At 41.7% G+C, this 17,537-nt stretch overlaps 1 protein-coding gene across 2 annotated transcripts in view; it reads left to right on the top strand.

Annotated features, from left to right (window-relative positions):
- SLC9A3 (solute carrier family 9 member A3) overlaps window positions 1–17,223 on the top strand; it is a 192,121-nt gene extending 174,898 nt beyond the window's left edge. For both annotated transcript variants that reach the window (XM_056520134.1, XM_056520135.1), the window contains exons 16-17: window positions 13,624–13,882; window positions 14,953–17,223. In XM_056520134.1, the coding sequence (XP_056376109.1) occupies window positions 13,624–13,871 (248 nt within the window). In that variant the 3' untranslated portion in view covers window positions 13,872–13,882; window positions 14,953–17,223. The remainder of the gene's footprint in view (window positions 1–13,623; window positions 13,883–14,952) is intronic.
- The last annotated feature ends 314 nt before the right edge of the window (window positions 17,224–17,537 follow it).

The following is a 17,537-nucleotide window of genomic DNA, read 5'->3' as shown; positions in this document are numbered from 1 at the left end:
CCCTTTGTGTGTATTGGAACTAAACCAAAAAAAGGGAAGAAAAAAAGCAAATTGCACATAATGTCACACCAAACTCCAAAAGTGAGCTGGACAAAATGATTGACACCCTTAACGTTTTTTTTTTTAATGTTTAACATATGTCTTTATTGAAACAATAACTTATTTTTTGATGACACATTCTATACTGTTATAAAGTGATTACAAACCACCAAACAACAATATAATGAAGCAACCTAAGAAGTCAAATTATCTAGTCACAATCGGTTTAATCTATTAAGTTATCCTTGCTTTCTACTCTCTATTTTCTCTTTTTATATTATCTCTACAATTACTACAATATTACAATTACAATATAGCAAAAATGTAAAAAATGAAACAACAATAGAATACTATTACAGGTTTAACACCAAGACCTGCTTACAAGCCCAGGAATTGAGGTGAATCCTGAAACGGCAGATCTGCTGCATTCTATACTCCCCTGTGCCAATGCTGTGAACACTTCCTGAGCTACTTCTTTTTTTTTTTTATAGAATTGCATTTTTCCTTTTCAGTAACAATAGTTATACATTCTTTATAAAATTACATTTTCATTATTTTTACATACTGTAAGGATTCCTCCTTGGGGATTAGCTCTGGGATCGTCCTGGACCACGCCACAGGATGCGATTCTTCTCAATAAACCAGCAAACAAATGCTTATAATGCAAATCTGGCACCTTGCCAGTTTTATTACACAGGTTGCAGGGAAAGAAATAAACAAAAAGCAGGAACAAACAAAATCCTAGACCGTCTGGTCACTGACTACACAGATCAGCTTGTCCTGACTAACAACCGCTGAGCTTCCCTCAGCCGGTTAAACATATGTCCCCTGCAACATTCTACTCACAATTCATGGCAGTCTCTTTGAGCCTCTCATAGCTCGGGCTGTGTACTCCTCAGCAGGCTCTGTCTCTTCCCTACAGCCCACATGCTGTCTCCTAGGAAGAGCCCCAACTATTCTGTCTTTTTTCCTTTTAAAACACACACTTTCCCTTCCTGATACCTCATTAATCAGGCCACAGGTGGAGCATTCTGCAGAGATAGCAAGGGAAATACACCCTTTCCTTGCCACACTGCCACATATCCCCCCCCCCCCCCCCCTCTGCTCAGACCACCGGGAAGGAGCATTTGTATTCAAAAGGCAGAGTCCAACTGCCTTTCCTTTTCCTTGAACAGCTACGTCCAACAGGTTTTGAGGCAATTGGCTTCCTTCATCAGTAGATTTTATCTGCACCACTTCAATGGTGCACCCTTCTTTCATTCGCACTTTCATCAGCCACCGAGCACAAGACTTTTGGTCACCTTTGACAAATTCCTTGTAAAAAGCTCCATTCATGTCACACCTTTCCAACACCAGGTTCTTCATCTTGGTCTGTGCAGTGCTCTGGACACTAGGTGCGGACAAGGCAGATGCTCTAAGCCATTGTCTTCTTCTGTCACTGGTATGACCATTGCACAAACTTTGCTGGTGGCCAACCGAGCCTGTATCACCCATTTGCAGGTCTTCTAAGTCATCCTCCACAATTTCAGGAGGCTTCCCTTTAATGCACCTGTCCATCTTCTCCTTGAGACGGACTCTTCTCCAAATTCTACTTCTGAGGACTTTCTTCCAGTGTTTTCTAATCCAGTGCCTCTCAGGGTTTCCACCACGACCCAGTCTTCTATCACAGTAACCTCTTTTTAAGGACTCTGCTTTCTTATTAGCCCTTTCTTTAGGGACACCGACTTTCACAGGCTCATTTTTAGGCTGAGAACTCTTGGCGCCTTTAGCCAGTTTTTCACCTGCACCTTCAGATGTGTCACTGACTTTACTTGCAGCTTCTGCAGTTATCTCTGGTTTAACTTCTACCTCAGAGAACTTCTCTGCCTCAGAATTTTCACCATGCAATGTCAATAGCTCTGCAGCTTCAGAGGACTTCCCATATGGTTTCACCTCAGTCTCAGCTTCAGAGGACCTTTCATATGGCTTCTTCTCATGGTCTTCAGACTCTACTGTTTCTTGCGTCCATTGTTCAGACTCCGCCTTTTTTAGAGAAAGCATCACTGTCTCCAGTAGCTTTTGCCCCACAAGCAGTTTTTCTTCTTTTACACGGACGGCTGTGGCTTTGGCCTCAGTTTCCATCTGAGACACTTTTAACCTCTCGTTAGCCAGTTCTACTATAGCTTGGTCACGACTTTCTTTTAGGACCTTCATGTCCCCTTCCAGCTTTAAACATTTCTGCTGCTCACTCTTGAGCTTACTAGAGTTCTTCTTCTCACTTTCCAGCAATTCTGTCAAGTTTTTGACAGTATCCTCCAGGAACAGCAGTTGTTCTCTCATCTGCTCATTGTCTTTATTCAGTTGCGCCATCTTGGACACTTTCTGCTCATAGACTTTTAGCTGAGCCTCTTGTTCAGAGAGCTGAGTACCCAGTGAATCCAAGGCAGCTGCGCGAGACTTAATATGCGTTTCGTTCTGCGCCTCCAGGCTCTGCACCTTATGAGCCATTACCACTTTCTCCTTCTCCAACTCTTCCATGGCTACCAACCTAGCCTTGTGATCACTTTGTAGAGCCAGATATGCCCCACACAGGACATTCACTTCTTCATCCTTGAATGAGATCTGCTTGGCCAGAATCTCCAATTCTCTCTCCTTGCTGGTCATAAGACCCTGGGAGCGGGACAGTTCATCCTGCAGAGCCGCCAACTCACTTTTGTGGCGCTCCATATCTTTCTGCAGCTGAAGCGTCGCTTCCTGCTCTTTATTCAAGTCTACAAGCGTTTTTTCTTTCTCCTCTGTCAGGTGATGAACTACTTCTTCCTTTTGAGACAATTTAGCAGAAACCATCTGTAAGGTTTCTTCAAGGTTCTGGATCTGCTCCCTTTTTTTACCAAGACCAGCGCGTTTTTTCCGAGATCTCTTACTTACAGCGGTCTCCTTACTCTCGCTGCTGGACCTTGTGACATTCTCTTGTCCTCTGACAGTCACCTGTGCTTGGCCTGTCTCTTTCTTCAAGCCAACTCGTTCAGACTCTTTTCCACCTTTAGGAGTAGTCTCCCCCTTTTCAAGGGTCTTGGTCACTTGGGCTTTAGGGTAGTTCCTGGACAGTCTCTCTGGACTGTCTCTCTGCTCACTGGCAGACTTCTCTTTCACTTCAACACTGTCTCTCTGCTGCCCAGCAGAAAGGTCTAGGGCTCCTGGGTCTGTAACAACATCTGGTCCAGTGGTTCGACCTTCCTGGTCACGATCCATCTCTGGTCCAGACGTGACATCTCCTTCACTCAGGACTCTGTCTGTGACAGTAAGCGCAGCACCCAGCTCCACATGTACTCTCTTCAGTACTTCTGCATTATCCACAAACATCTCTGTAGCTTCTTTTCCAGTCACCTCTTCCAGATGACCGCACAACTCTAGCCCCACCTTGGGCTCATCTTCAGCTGGCGGATGGAACCCATGTTCCTGTACCTGATCCGTTTCTGGTTTCACTGAAGATTCTGTTTCAGTCAGAGGCACACTTGTCACTTGAGTCGCTGGATCCTCTTGGACTTGACTCATGGTCTGGTCTTCAGCTCCCCCAGCAGTCTGGCAGACCCCTATCTGACCTACAGCTAGTGACTGCTGACACTCCCCGTCCTCAGCCTCTGCTGAGTAACTCTCCACTAGTGTGTGGTGCAAGTCAAGTGTTGTGGGCCTATCAGGTGTACCTGCTCTAGTTACCCGACAGTCTTCCCATAATTGCTGAAAAAATTGAAAATCCGTCCCCAGTACTACATCATACTCCAAGGAGGGCTCTATTGCAACCTTGTGATCTACAGTACCATAGGGAGTAGAAATACAGACATTAACCATTTTATAACCCCAAATACCAGCCTGCATAGACATTATAGCGGGGTCTGGCTTTCTCCTGCTGGACTTTACCAGACTTATTACACATCTAGGGTCTAACAAAACAATCATCTTTTTACCTTCTATTGCCAGCTCACACAGGTTTTCTTTTGTCCTGTCAGAGGTGGCAGCAGTACTCTTTACATCTGAACACATCAACATAAGTTTTTCAACAAAAACATTATCAGATTGCACATGTTCAAAATTTACAGGACAGTTCATAGCACTAGGACCTAACTCAGGCAAAGTGTGTTTTGTTACATTTTCTCCCAGTCCTGCATTTAACATTTTCTGTTCACCAGATTTTTTCAATCCGATCTGCACAGTGTGAACAGTCCCATCAGTCTTCATGAGGGGTTCTCCACCCTCACATGATTTTGCAACTGGACATAGGTTGGTACCACCTTGAACACTGTTCACACAGTCAACTAGGAAAACACCACCCTCCGACTCAGCTTTTTTATGCACAGTCCCATCATTTTTATGCACAGTCTCATAGTCACTAAACATGGCCCCCATAACCCCTGGAACAGTCTTACCAGAATCGCTTGCCGTCCAGTCAGTTAAGGGCTGGTGCTGGACACCTCTCACCAGCTTCTCTGCTGCAGAACATCGCTCCACTTGCTCTTTAAGTAGCTCTGCAACCTTAAACCCAGCGTCACTGTTAGGCTGCAGTGCACACTGTAGTCTTGCAGCTTGGCTTACTCCCACTTTAGTCAGGATCTCTGTCTTGACTTTCTCATAGTCCCGTAATATCTTTGAATCCAGTTCACAGTGAACTTTTTGGGCATCTCCTCCAATGAATCCAAACACCAAGTTTCCCCAGTGTGTCTTGGGCCATGCCTCAAGCGTAGCAATCCTTTCAAACTCTGCAAAGCTTGCTTCCTCTTGCGCTGCAGCAGTCTGCAACAAAGCACTTATCAGGACATCCATCTTGCAACACTTCAAACCTTGCAAACACAGCACAGTCCTCTGCCGAAATGTTAGCCGCTTGCCAACAAAATTTTTCCGTTGCCCCTAGCAACGCCTTTATACACAGTCTCAAAACGTAATCTGCACTCTGCAGGTGGCCCGTCCACCTGTCTCCTTACTTGAGAAAGAGCGCCCACTCGCTTGATGCGATCTGTTGCCCCTAGCAACAACTTCACCACAGGCTCAGTCCTGCTCTTGTACTCCACAGCTGGGCTCGTCCCACTGTCTCCTCTCTGAGAAAGAGTACACCCTTGCACCATGCACGGTAGTTTTCTCTTGGCAACAACTTCACTGCAACTCGACCACTGGTTGCTCCTAGCAACGTGTATGCCCGCATCCTCCACCAATTGTAAGGATTCCTCCTTGGGGATTAGCTCTGGGATCGTCCTGGACCACGCCACAGGATGCGATTCTTCTCAATAAACCAGCAAACAAATGCTTATAATGCAAATCTGGCACCTTGCCAGTTTTATTACACAGGTTGCAGGGAAAGAAATAAACAAAAAGCAGGAACAAACAAAATCCTAGACCGTCTGGTCACTGACTACACAGATCAGCTTGTCCTGACTAACAACCGCTGAGCTTCCCTCAGCCGGTTAAACATATGTCCCCTGCAACCTTCTACTCACAATTCATGGCAGTCTCTTTGAGCCTCTCATAGCTCGGGCTGTGTACTCCTCAGCAGGCTCTGTCTCTTCCCTACAGCCCACATGCTGTCTCCTAGGAAGAGCCCCAACTATTCTGTCTTTTTTCCTTTTAAAACACACACTTTCCCTTCCTGATACCTCATTAATCAGGCCACAGGTGGAGCATTCTGCAGAGATAGCAAGGGAAATACACCCTTTCCTTGCCACACTGCCACAATACTTTCAGTATAACAAAAAGTCCCCCCCCCCCCCCTCCCCTATACATTTCTCCAATCCGGTTCCAGTGCCCTGTCCGACCCACATAATCCACATATTCTTATTACCAATTTAAATAATACCTCTCCTCTCTTCCCCCTCTCATATCACATCCCTGATTAAATCACCATATAATTATACAAACAAAACTGAACAGAGTAAAACAATAATTTAAGCTCCCAGAATGGGCCATACATTTAATCCCGGATATTTTGAAACTTGCCTTCCAACATTTATACCCAAATACTTAAACATTTCTCCTTCTCCTACTATCTTGATTCTCCCGTGGGATATTTTTTCATCTGGTGGCATCAATACAGTTTTGTTCCAATTTATATTCAGTCCCGATTTGTTCCCAAATTCCTCTATTTCCTCTATAATCCCCTCTAATGCTTGTTGCATATTCTGAATATACAGCAAAATATAATCTGCAAAAAGTGATATTCTGTCCTCTGTCCCCCGACATCCAAACCGCTCCACCTCCTTCATATTTCTAATTCTTGTTGCCAATTGTTCAATATATAGGGCGAAGATATGGGGGGGACAGAGGACAGCCTTGTCTGGCTCCTCTGGTCAACTGAAATCCTTCTAACTGAACACCGTTCCCCAAAACCGCTGCCCTGGGGGAGTCATACAGAATTCCCATGCATTTCATAAAATCTTCACCACACCAGTATCCCCTCATTACAGTCCAGAGGTAGGACCACTCCACTCTGTCAAAGGCTTTAACATCATCCAATGACAGGATGGAGCATCCCCCCCCCCCCTTTCATTTGCAGATTTTCTTCTCCGTTATCTGCCGTAGTTCTTAATATTAATAAAGGCATTACCTTCGCCAGTCTCACTGTAAAGGTCTGTGCCACTATCTTCATATCGGTATTAAGCAGTGAGATTGGCCTATACGCATCAGGTTCATGTTCATTTTTTCCTGTTTTTTTTTTTCTTTCCTAATCACCGTTATCACTGTCTCCTTCATTGAGGGGGGTAGTATTGCTCTCTTTAAGATATCTTTAAATAATTTCACCAATCTAGGGACAAGAATGGTATCCCATCCGGGCCTGGAGCTTTTGATCTGGGTGCTTCTTTTACCACCTTCCACACTTCACTTTCTATAATCTTACTTTACAACATCTCAACAGCTTCCTTTGTTAATTTTGGTAGTTCACATTCATCCACATATTTTTGTATATCTTCTTGTTCTACTTTTATTTGTGAGGCATATAGCTCTTTATAGAATTCTAGAAAGACTTTTGTGATTTGTTCCTGTTCTCTTACAATCCGTCCCCCTCTATCCTGCTATTGGTGTTTTTCCTTTTCCTTCTTCTATAAACCATCTTCCTGGCTTCCCTCCTTCTAGATATCTCTTCTGCTCTGACTGGAACAGTGTTTTCTTTATACCTCCCTATTGCCTCTTCCCATTCTCTTATACCGCAATACCACCTTAAAAGCATCCCCTCTGAAGCTGTTCCATCATTAATCTCAAAGTATGCTTTTATTTTATCCCCTACCTCACTATCCTCCCCCCATATTTCTATCCAAAATGGATCTAAGCTTGTATTTATCTGGCATATTTTTCTGTTTACCATTTGGAGCATTAGCGGTGTATGATCGGATATACTCCGAGGTTCATATTTTATACCCTCTATCCATGGCGTTATTTCCTTATCTCCAATAATCATATCTATATGGGACAATGTTTTCTTGGATTTATTATAACATGAATATATTCTCGATTCAAGGTTTCTCTCTCTCCAAAAATCCACCCATCCTAGTTCCTCTACCATTCTTTTCAATCCTGTTATTCCACCACTCAAATTTTGTCTCCCTATCCTTAATCTATCTTTCCCTTCATCCATTACTGCATTAATATCTCCAATCACCATAATTGGGATACCTCCTTTATCATTGGCAAACCGACAAAATTCCTTGAATACTCCTGATGAGAAGGGTGGTGGGCAGACTTCTTCCCTCCCAATTTTATACCAGAAATACGTATCTCCCTTCTTTATCTATTTTTGAATTTAACACTTCTACCTTCAGTCCGTTGTGTATTAACACACTTACCCCTTTAGAATAACAAGTATGTGTTGAGTGAAATTGCTTTGCAATCCACTTTCTCTGAAAAATCTGTATTTTATATTTTTTCAAGTGTGTCTCTAATAGACTAGGAGAAAGGGAGAGGGGGGGGGGAAACACCCCTTCTATAATACCCCCCCCCCCCTTACTTTGAAATTGCCAAAAACATTTTTCGACAATTCCTCTACCTCAAGCCCCCCACCCGGCCAGCCAACTTATCAATTTTCCCCTTTAAATACATCAATATATTTAATTATTTGTTTATAGGAGGAATTAGTTTATTACATTTTATCTGATCCCTTCCTTTTCCAGCCAATCATTTACTTCCTCTGCTGAGGCAGAAAACCACAACCTATCTTTATATATCACCCTGAGTTTGGGCGGAAATAATAATGAATACCTGATATTTGCTTCTCTTAGCCTCTTTTTAACATGTATAAAAGATAACCTCTCCTGCTGTGTTGCCCTCGAATAGTCTGCATTCAGCATTATTTTGTTACAATCGATTTCTTTATCTTACCCTCTAGCCCTCAAAATTACATCTCTGTCTGTCGCCGATAGTAACCTAACTAGAATTGTTCTCAGATAGGCCCCTGGTAGGGGAGGTTTTGACGGGACCATGTGCACCCTCTCTACTTCGAATAATTCAGATAGCCCTTGTCCATCAAAATATTTCAGTATCCAGTTTTTAACAAACGCTTGGGATCCCAACTATTCTTACATTTGATCACCTTCCTCTATCCTCTAAATCTCTCACTTTGGCATTCAGTTCCTGACACATTCTTGACAGTTTTTCCACCTTTCTCTCTAGCTCATCTGTCTTGTGTTCTATCCCTTTAGTTTTATCTTCTACCTCATGTAGCCTTTCTCTAATTTTCTGGAAGTCCTGTCTTAATATTACGGTATCCTGTCTTACTTCCCATATCTGATTTTGAACCTCCCTTATTGCTTTGTTTGTTTTTTCTACCCCCCCCCCTCAAATATTTTACTGAGCATTGCTTTAGTTCCCACTTCTCCCTGATTGTCTTCTGTCTTCTGTCTTTTTTTCCTTTCCAGCTCTTGTTGATTCACTTTTCCCCTCTTGACCCCTGGGAATCGAAATTTTTTTTCTATTGAGCCTCCGCCCACCGCACCTTCTCCTTCTGATGGGTCGATGTCCTTACGATCTCTCCTTACGTTCTCCCCCCCCCCCCCCATTGTCCAGACCTCTAAGACCAACTTCTTCTACTCTTTCCTCTCCCTTACTTTCCTACAAAAACCGCCCCACTCAGTTGGTCCCTCTAACCCCACCGTTCCGGAAGAATGTTACATAACCCCAAATCTCGGGTATGGAACAGTTGACCATTAATATGCATCAGTTTTTACAATTCGACAACTTAAGTTCAAAAGACCAGGACAAAATTCTCTCTCGTCATCGTTAACAACACAATATTAGCTTCTAACCAAAACTCACAACCATGGGATAACAGATTGTAATACTTAGCACACACCATCTATTATCTAATATATAAAACTAGTATTATCTAGTATTTAAAACATTAGAGAAATAAGTGATGAGGCAGCATAAATTAATTGATGGTTTCTCCACAATTGCGCAATTCAGAGCTCCAGAGTCTGTTGTTAATTGCTAGAACACAGAAGTTAATTATAGATGATATTGGCGCAAATAAGTTATTGATGCAAAAAGGGAGGAAATTTCTTCAGACAATTCATTCAACTATATATTTAATCCTGTTTTTATTTAGGCTTCTAGGGGCTAGCAACCAGGTGGTACCATCTCTTTTTCCAAAGTCCAGCAGGGGAGCCTTTTGGGTGCAGGTGGAGAAATCAGATGAAACCCCAGATTTAATGAATCATATCCACGGGAGGGTTAAAATAAATAATGTTACCAACCGCCCTCCAACTTCCAGGGCAAAAGATAAAGTCACTTCACAAAAATAATCCTTTAACTCCGGCTTCTATCCTCACACTTCCCTCACACTTCTGCCCCACTGCGATATGGAGTATACTGTTATGCCACAGGCAGGCTGGAGCTTAGCTCCTCTCACCACTCCCGTCTGCTCTGAAAGGTCCAGCATCCCACGGCATCCCACGTGGATCCCAGTTCCCCGACCTTCTCCTATTCGCCGTCAGATCCACTCTGCTTCATGTGCCCACAGTGCCTCGCCTTCAACGTGGGTCGCGCCGGCCTGCTCCCACAGCTCTCAAGGGATCCTAACAGCAGCCTCCTCACTCACAACCTTCCCCCACACAGCCACCTCCTAGCACAGATGGCTCCAAACTCAGGTACAAAAAGGGATCATCACTCCAGCTGGCTGTGCCGGGTGGTTTAGAGCGGCACCTCGCATGCGCATCGGCACACATGCTCCTCCCCCTTCCTCTTGGCACCTTTAACTTAATATTTAGTTGCACACCCTTTGGAAAAAATTACTGAAATCAGTTGCTTCCTATAACCATCAATAAGCTTCTTACACCTCTCAGCCGGAATGTTGGAACACTCTTCTTTTGCAAACTGCTCAAGGTCTCTCTTATTGGAAGGACGCCTTTTGCCAACAGCAATTTTAAGATCTCTTCAAAGGTGTTCAATAGTATTTAGATCTGGAGTCATTGCTGGCCACGTCAGAACTCTCCAGCGCTTTGTTGCCATCCATTTCTTGGTGCTTTTTGATGTATGCTGGAAGACCCAAGATCTCGGACGCAAACCCAGCTTTATGACACTGGGCTGTACAGTCTGACACAAAATCCATTGGTAATCCTCAGATTTCATGATGCCTTGCACACATTCAAGGCACCCAGTGCCAGAGGCAGCAAAACAACCCCAAAACATCATTGAACCTCCACCATATTTTACCATGTTCTTTTCTTTGTAGGCCTCATTTCATTTTTGGTAAACAGTAGAATGATGTGCTTTACCAAAAAGCTCTATCTTGGTCTCATCTGTCCACAAGACGTTTTCCCAGAAGGATTTTGGCTTACTCAAGTTCATTTTGGCAAAATGTAGTCATGCTTTTTAATGTCTGTATCAGCAGTGGGGTCCTCATGGGTCTTGTGCCATAGCAAATAATTTCATTAAAATGTCGACGGATAGTTTGCGATGACACTGATGCTCCCTGAGCCTGCAAGACAGCTTGAATATCTTTGGAACTTGTTTGGGGCTGCTTATCCACCATCCGGACTATCCTGCGTTAACACCTTTCATCAATTTTTCTCTTCCGTCCATGCCCAGGAAGATTAGCTACAGTGCCATGGGTTGCAAACTGTGGACAAAGGCACTGTGGACAAAGGCACATTTAGATCTCTGGAGATGGACTTGTAACCTTGAGATTTTTGATATTTTTCCACAATTTTGGTTCTCAAGTCCTCAGACAGTTCTTCCTTTCTGTTGTCTTAGTGTCACTATGCTTAGTGTGGCTCACACAGATATACAATGCAAAGACTAAGAGAACTTCTCTCCTTTTTAGCTGCTTTCAGGTGGGATTTTTATATTGCCCACACCTGTTACTTGCCCCAGGTGAGTTTAAAGGAGCATCACATGCTTGAAACAATCTTATTTTTCCAGAATTTTGAAAGGGAGCAAATAATTTTGTCCATACCGTTTTTGGAGTTTGGTGTGACATTATGTCCAATTAGCTTTTTTTCCTCCCTTTTTTGGTTTAGTTCCAATACACACAAAGGGAATAAATATGTGTATAGCAAAACACGTGTTACTGCAACCCATTACTGTGAGAAATACTTAATTTTCTTGAAAACTTTCAGGGGTGCCAACATTTACGGCCATGACTGTATGTCCGGCATCTGGCATAGGTGAACGTGCATCAGTGGTCATCAGTTGTATGGCATCTGGCGTCCATTGTTTCTGGACACCGGACTGTCCCGCATCAACATTGAGACACTGGATGATTGTGAACTGTCCCATTCAAATGAATGAATTCAATTCTAGCATCAGTTTCCCTCCAGTACACGCCAGAGGGAAACTATACCGGACGCTGAACACAACCTTACTGAACCACTTACCCACCTACACACATTTTCCCACAGACCACGCATTCTCATTTTATGTGGCACTCCTTTGGTAAAATCTTGATATATAACATCCAGCATTTCACACACCCCGGTCCAGTATTGAGCTCGCCCCCTCAAAAAAAGCTGGTGAGGCTAGTTTGACAGGACTAATCCCTCATAAACCCATGGAATCATACATTTATTTTCATATAGCATCTGTTTATTTTCATTGAGGTAAGGTAATCTCATATAGCATCTGCCTTCCATGCTTTGCTGTGAACAATAGACCAGTGTTTTCTAACCAGGGTGCCTCCAGCTGTTGCAAAACTACAATTTACTGTAGAATGATCTCCTTCCCACCCAGCAGTCGCACCACCCATTGAAGCAGACAGACTGCTTTTAACGCCTGACTTGTGATGTACTATCTCGGGCCGTATTGCAATCTGGTAAAACCTGAGACAACACTCCTGTAGCATAGTCAAATAAAAAAAAGAAATCCTGGAATATCCCTTTAATACTCCCTCATTGCCTTCCTGTAGCTTAAATGCTTTTTGTCATTTATTATTGCCCCCTGTATAATTTTTATTCATCCACAAGGGTTTTCTACTGTTCCTGACCTTTTTATTTCCATAAGTTTTGTACTGCTCACAGTGAGAATATAAGATTTGTTTGACCACAACTTTCACTGGTCCACCCACCACAGCCTGTTGTCCACTGGCTACAACATCCACTAGTCCACCACCCTTGCTGCTGCTATAACCAGCTAGTAGATACTGTCTGGGCTAAGTTTTCATTATTTTGGAACACCAATCCTGTTGCAACTCCTAAAAGGAAACACTTGAAAAAAAGCCATTGCATCTTCACTTGCCAGCCCCAAAACCTATTCCTTCTCACAAATGGGGTAAATTTTTGGAACGCTTGGAAAAGCCATTGCACCAATAAAAAAAGAGATGTTTTGTGCACCTGTAGTTTAATGTTAAAAATCTTACAACATCTCAAAGTGCAATGTGTTTTTGTAAAAAGCTCTTGGTTACCATGGGGTTAGCACATGTCGCTGTAACTTAAATGGGCACTGTCAGATACAAAAACTTTTTAAATGTTGTAAAGCATGTATAAACAATAGGTTTTGCAATTTCTTTCTGTAAACCAAACTTTTTTTTAAATAGTTCTGCGAGCCTGTCGAACTGCCAACAATTTTAAAATATAAGATGAGTAGAGTTGAGCTTTTTCAATGTGATTATGTTGTTTTCATCACAGTACAGTATATAATTTTTGAGGTCATCTTTACTACATTGTATTAACACTGTATCTGTTTTCACTCAATGGGTTTTTACCAATTTTTAAAATGTTGGTTCATTGGAGAGATATGGCCAAAAGAGCAAATAAGTGCTATAGTGCACTCGCCGGGCTTTCCCTAGCCCTATCGGATGTCCATTTGATATTTGCATCAAACCCTCTTTCATAGGAAGGGATGCCGCTGCCCAATCTTACAAGAGATCCCACTAGGCAATGTGCTTAGGGCGATAATAGTTAACATTTAGTTTTTTGTGATACAAAAAACAAGCGTGTCGCCGTACCAGTGCACCAAAGCAGTTAATTTGCATTTTTTTCTACAATATATCTGCAATGGAATAACATTTAAAAAGGGGTAATATTAATCAGTGTCATCCGCACACGCTATTAGCCTGTTAATTCGGATGATGTTGCTGTCAGATTCCCTTCGAAGATCTTTTACAAAACAAACATTTCTCCAACTACTTTTTTTTAGGAATTGATAATCCTATATTTTCAACTGATGACGAGCAAAATACATCAATGAACTTTACACCATGGCTGTACAACGAAGATGCTGTAGTCCCATCCCAAAGGGCACGAGTACAGATCCCTTATTCTCCAAGCAACATTAAGAGGTTGACTCCTTTGCGTGTCAGCAGTAGATCAATTGATTCCTTTCTGATAAATGATGGAATGGAGGAGCAACCTAGATTTTTCCTTCCAGAGACTACAAACATGTAAAAAGACACAAGGTAATACTTTAGAACATTTCTAATCCATTTCATCCATGTTTAAAGTTACAGTAAACCACAAGTACAAGTATTTTTATTCTCTTAATGTATACAAAATAAAACATCAGGCTAGAAATACATTTACATTTTGTATATAACATCCTTAAACCCATTTGAAAGCACTATACATTTACAGTGCTGGAGTGATAGAATTGTATGCCCATGCCACCTGCATTGTGTGCCTGGCACTTCGATGGAGCTAACTCTGATCCTTGCTGTTTACCTTTTTGATAGTCCTCTGTTCTTTCTGTTGGACCCATAGACAGGGTATGGTTGATTGCTGCTTCATTTCAAAATTCTTCCCAGTGGAGAGGAAAGGGGGGGTTGATGATCTCCCTCTTCCCATCGGTTATACCTCTAGCTGTATAGCCAAGCATTTTACTGGCTTTCCATACTGCTGACTCATTTTGAAGCTATCAGAAATCATTAGCAAACATCGAACTGCTAATACAACGCTCAAACAGAGGATTCCTTCTCTCCAAGTGCATTATTGTACCTTTGGAAGCATTGAGAAGGAGATCGAGATATGAGGTCGGGATAGGAGGACGGGATTGGAGAACGAGATAGGAGGAGAGGATAGGAGGATGGGATAGGAGGTCGAGATAGGAGGTCGGGATATGGGGTCGAGATAGGAGGTCGGAATATGGGGTTGGGATATGACAACAATATATGAGGACGGGATATGAAGTCAAAAGCTTCCTCTGTTGATTTTCCTCCACAACAAGGATTAGGAAGGAAAAACCGGGCAATGCTGGGTACTCAGCTAGTAGAATGTATAATAACAGAAGCACTGCTAACCACCAACTTTTTTGGAGACGTCACTGGAGTGAAAGCATAATGTTTATACTAGACACTTCTTGTCCTGATTATAACTACTGTAACAATCTTTGACCTTTCTATAGATTGTCATAGTATCATTAGTTTGGAATTATCTTCTCACTAAAGACATAATTATTTTTAATTATCGTAATTGTGAAAGATGTGTGTATATATGTTGTGTTGATTTTTGTTGTTTTGTTTTTTACATACAGATTAATTCTGGCCTCCTTTGCGTTCCTGAAATGAAAGAGAAAAAAAACTGTCTAGAAATTAAGGACTAACATGGAAATTGATACTAATACCAAACTGAAAAAGAAATGGGAAATTTGTTTGTACTTGTCTGTTAATAGAAAGTTACTTAAAATAACTATGTACATTTAATTCTGATCAATGGCAGAAACTACCCATGCTACGGTTATTGTTATTGCAATGCTTAGTGTAATAAATTAAACAAAATACATTTTTAAAACTTATATAGAAGTTGTGAACATTTGGTACAATGGGGGACATTTATCATTATCAGTGTATTATAGAGGTATTTTTACCACTTTCTGCTGTGTGTATTCCCCATGCTGCTGCTCTGAATTTAAAAACCGGGCGCATGCGTTTCTGTAAATCTTGCACAATCATAAAAAATCCCCTCATCCCTTCTCCATAGCTCTGATACGTACGTGTCCCCTGAGCTGGTGTATATTCGCGCATAAAAAGGCCAGTTGCACATTATTTGTGCGCTGAAACAGAAAGTCTGCAGTTAATAAATCGCTGTCCATGGGAAAAAGAGCTCAAGGCACACCTGTATGGACATCGGAATGAAAAGATCCACCAAACTAATGCACAGAAAAAGCGCAAATATGACCACTGCGCAAATTTGCAGAGAAAAATACACAGAAAAATCATCTACAACCAATGATGAATTCCCCAACATTGAATCAGTCAGAAAAATTACCTACTTGCAAATTTGCAGTCGTCAGATATGTATAATATATGTTTTTGGTAGGGGAAAATCCCCATACCAAACCTCCTGCTCTGGACAGTTCCTGATATGGACAGAGGTGTCAGCAGAGAGCACTGTTGTCAAACTGAAAATAACTACACAACTTTCTCTACAGCATACAGCAACTGATAAGTACTGGAAGGATTAAGATATTTAAATAAATGTAATTTACAAATCTGTTTAACTTTCTGGCACCAGTTGATTTGAAAACTTTTTTTTTCCACCGGAGTACCCCTTTAAACAAATCATTACTCACATTCGTAAGGTCTAGTTCAACATAATCCTAAATTGGATTAATGTAGTTAAAACAATATAATTCAACTTTAAGTTATTTGTTATTACAAATGACCTTGTCTTTTGCATTTAGGCTCTTCCTGTGATGGAAATAAAATTAGGTCTGCTGATCTTATAGATATATTACTAGTGTACAGATGTAGCCATGATCAACCCCTTAAAGACAATGGACGTGATTGTAAATCCTGGTAATTAATGCACCAGGACATCCATTGATGTCCTGTACATAAAGTAACTGCAGGAGCTGCGATTTCTTTATGCACGGTGAGTCTCGGCTGCTGCCTGACATTAACCCTTCAGATACCGTGATCCATACTGATCACGGCATCTGAAGCACAACTGTGGCCGACACGCCCTCTTCATGTAACTGTGGCAGAACCAGAGACACAGCTTTCGGTTCTCTCCGGGTCTGCCACAGCGATACATGGAGGAGGCGTGTTGGACACAGCCTTGTGCCACAGTCGACACACCTCATTCATGCTCAAAACAGAGGGTGCAATGCAGGAGATGGCGGGTGGTCCCAGTGGTCGGGCTCCCCGCGTTCTGACACTTATCCCCTGTCCTGCGGATAGGGGATACATTTTTAGATACAGCATTTAAAAAATGACACTGACAATTCAATGTGCTCAAAGAAACTTTATTATAGATATGCAAAAATAAGTAAAATTATTAAATATTGTATTTATCTTCTTGCAATGTTTACTAGGTAGAAAAATTTTATAGAAAATAATTATTATTGTGAGTTTCAGTAGTTTAAAAAATTGTTATCCAGTTATTTTTTTTTATGAAGATCAAACGAACTGCTGCCTGTTAAGATATACTTTGAAAAAAAATATATTGACATTATCTTTTAATTTTGTTGTAAAAATAAATGTATTCATATTCATTAAACAATCTTATAACTAAGTTTAAAGTGTTCCCTGGTTGCTGGTTTTGTTTTTAATGGGATATTTTAATACGGCTATATGTGAGGGAAGATATTTGTGATTAATATGATATTGCAGATATTGCATCATAGGTATAAATATATTGAGAAACATACCATATTTATCAGCATATAAAACACATTTTTTGAGCAAAAATTTTTATGCCTAAAGTCTGTCTGCGTGTTATGGGCCGATAAACTATTTCTGGCTCCGCATAAGCTGCTGCGGTTCAATGATTTATATCGGTCACCGCCGGAGTGTGCAGGAGCGGTAAATATGAAAGCTGGGGGTTTAGGGAATTGGGCAGTGGCGGCGGGACTCTGACCCCGCAGAAGCTGCAGCAGTTACATGATTTAAATTGGCCGCTTTAAATCATTGAACTGCAGCGGCTTTTGCGGGGCCAGAGTTTATCGGGGTATAACACACACTTACACGCACCCTCATTTTAACAAGGATATTTGGGTAAAAAAAACTATTTCCTTGGAAAAATGAGGGTGCAAGTTATAGGCCGGTGCGTGGCATACCATGATAAATACCTTAATTAAATACTGGGTTTGATATAAGCTGCCAAACATAATGGAAA

Source organism: Hyla sarda, chromosome 5 (assembly GCF_029499605.1).
Source record: "Hyla sarda isolate aHylSar1 chromosome 5, aHylSar1.hap1, whole genome shotgun sequence".
Lineage (NCBI taxonomy): Eukaryota > Metazoa > Chordata > Amphibia > Anura > Hylidae > Hyla > Hyla sarda.
The sequence above is the reverse complement of the archived record's forward strand: the minus strand, read 5'-3'. Positions and strand labels throughout refer to the sequence as shown.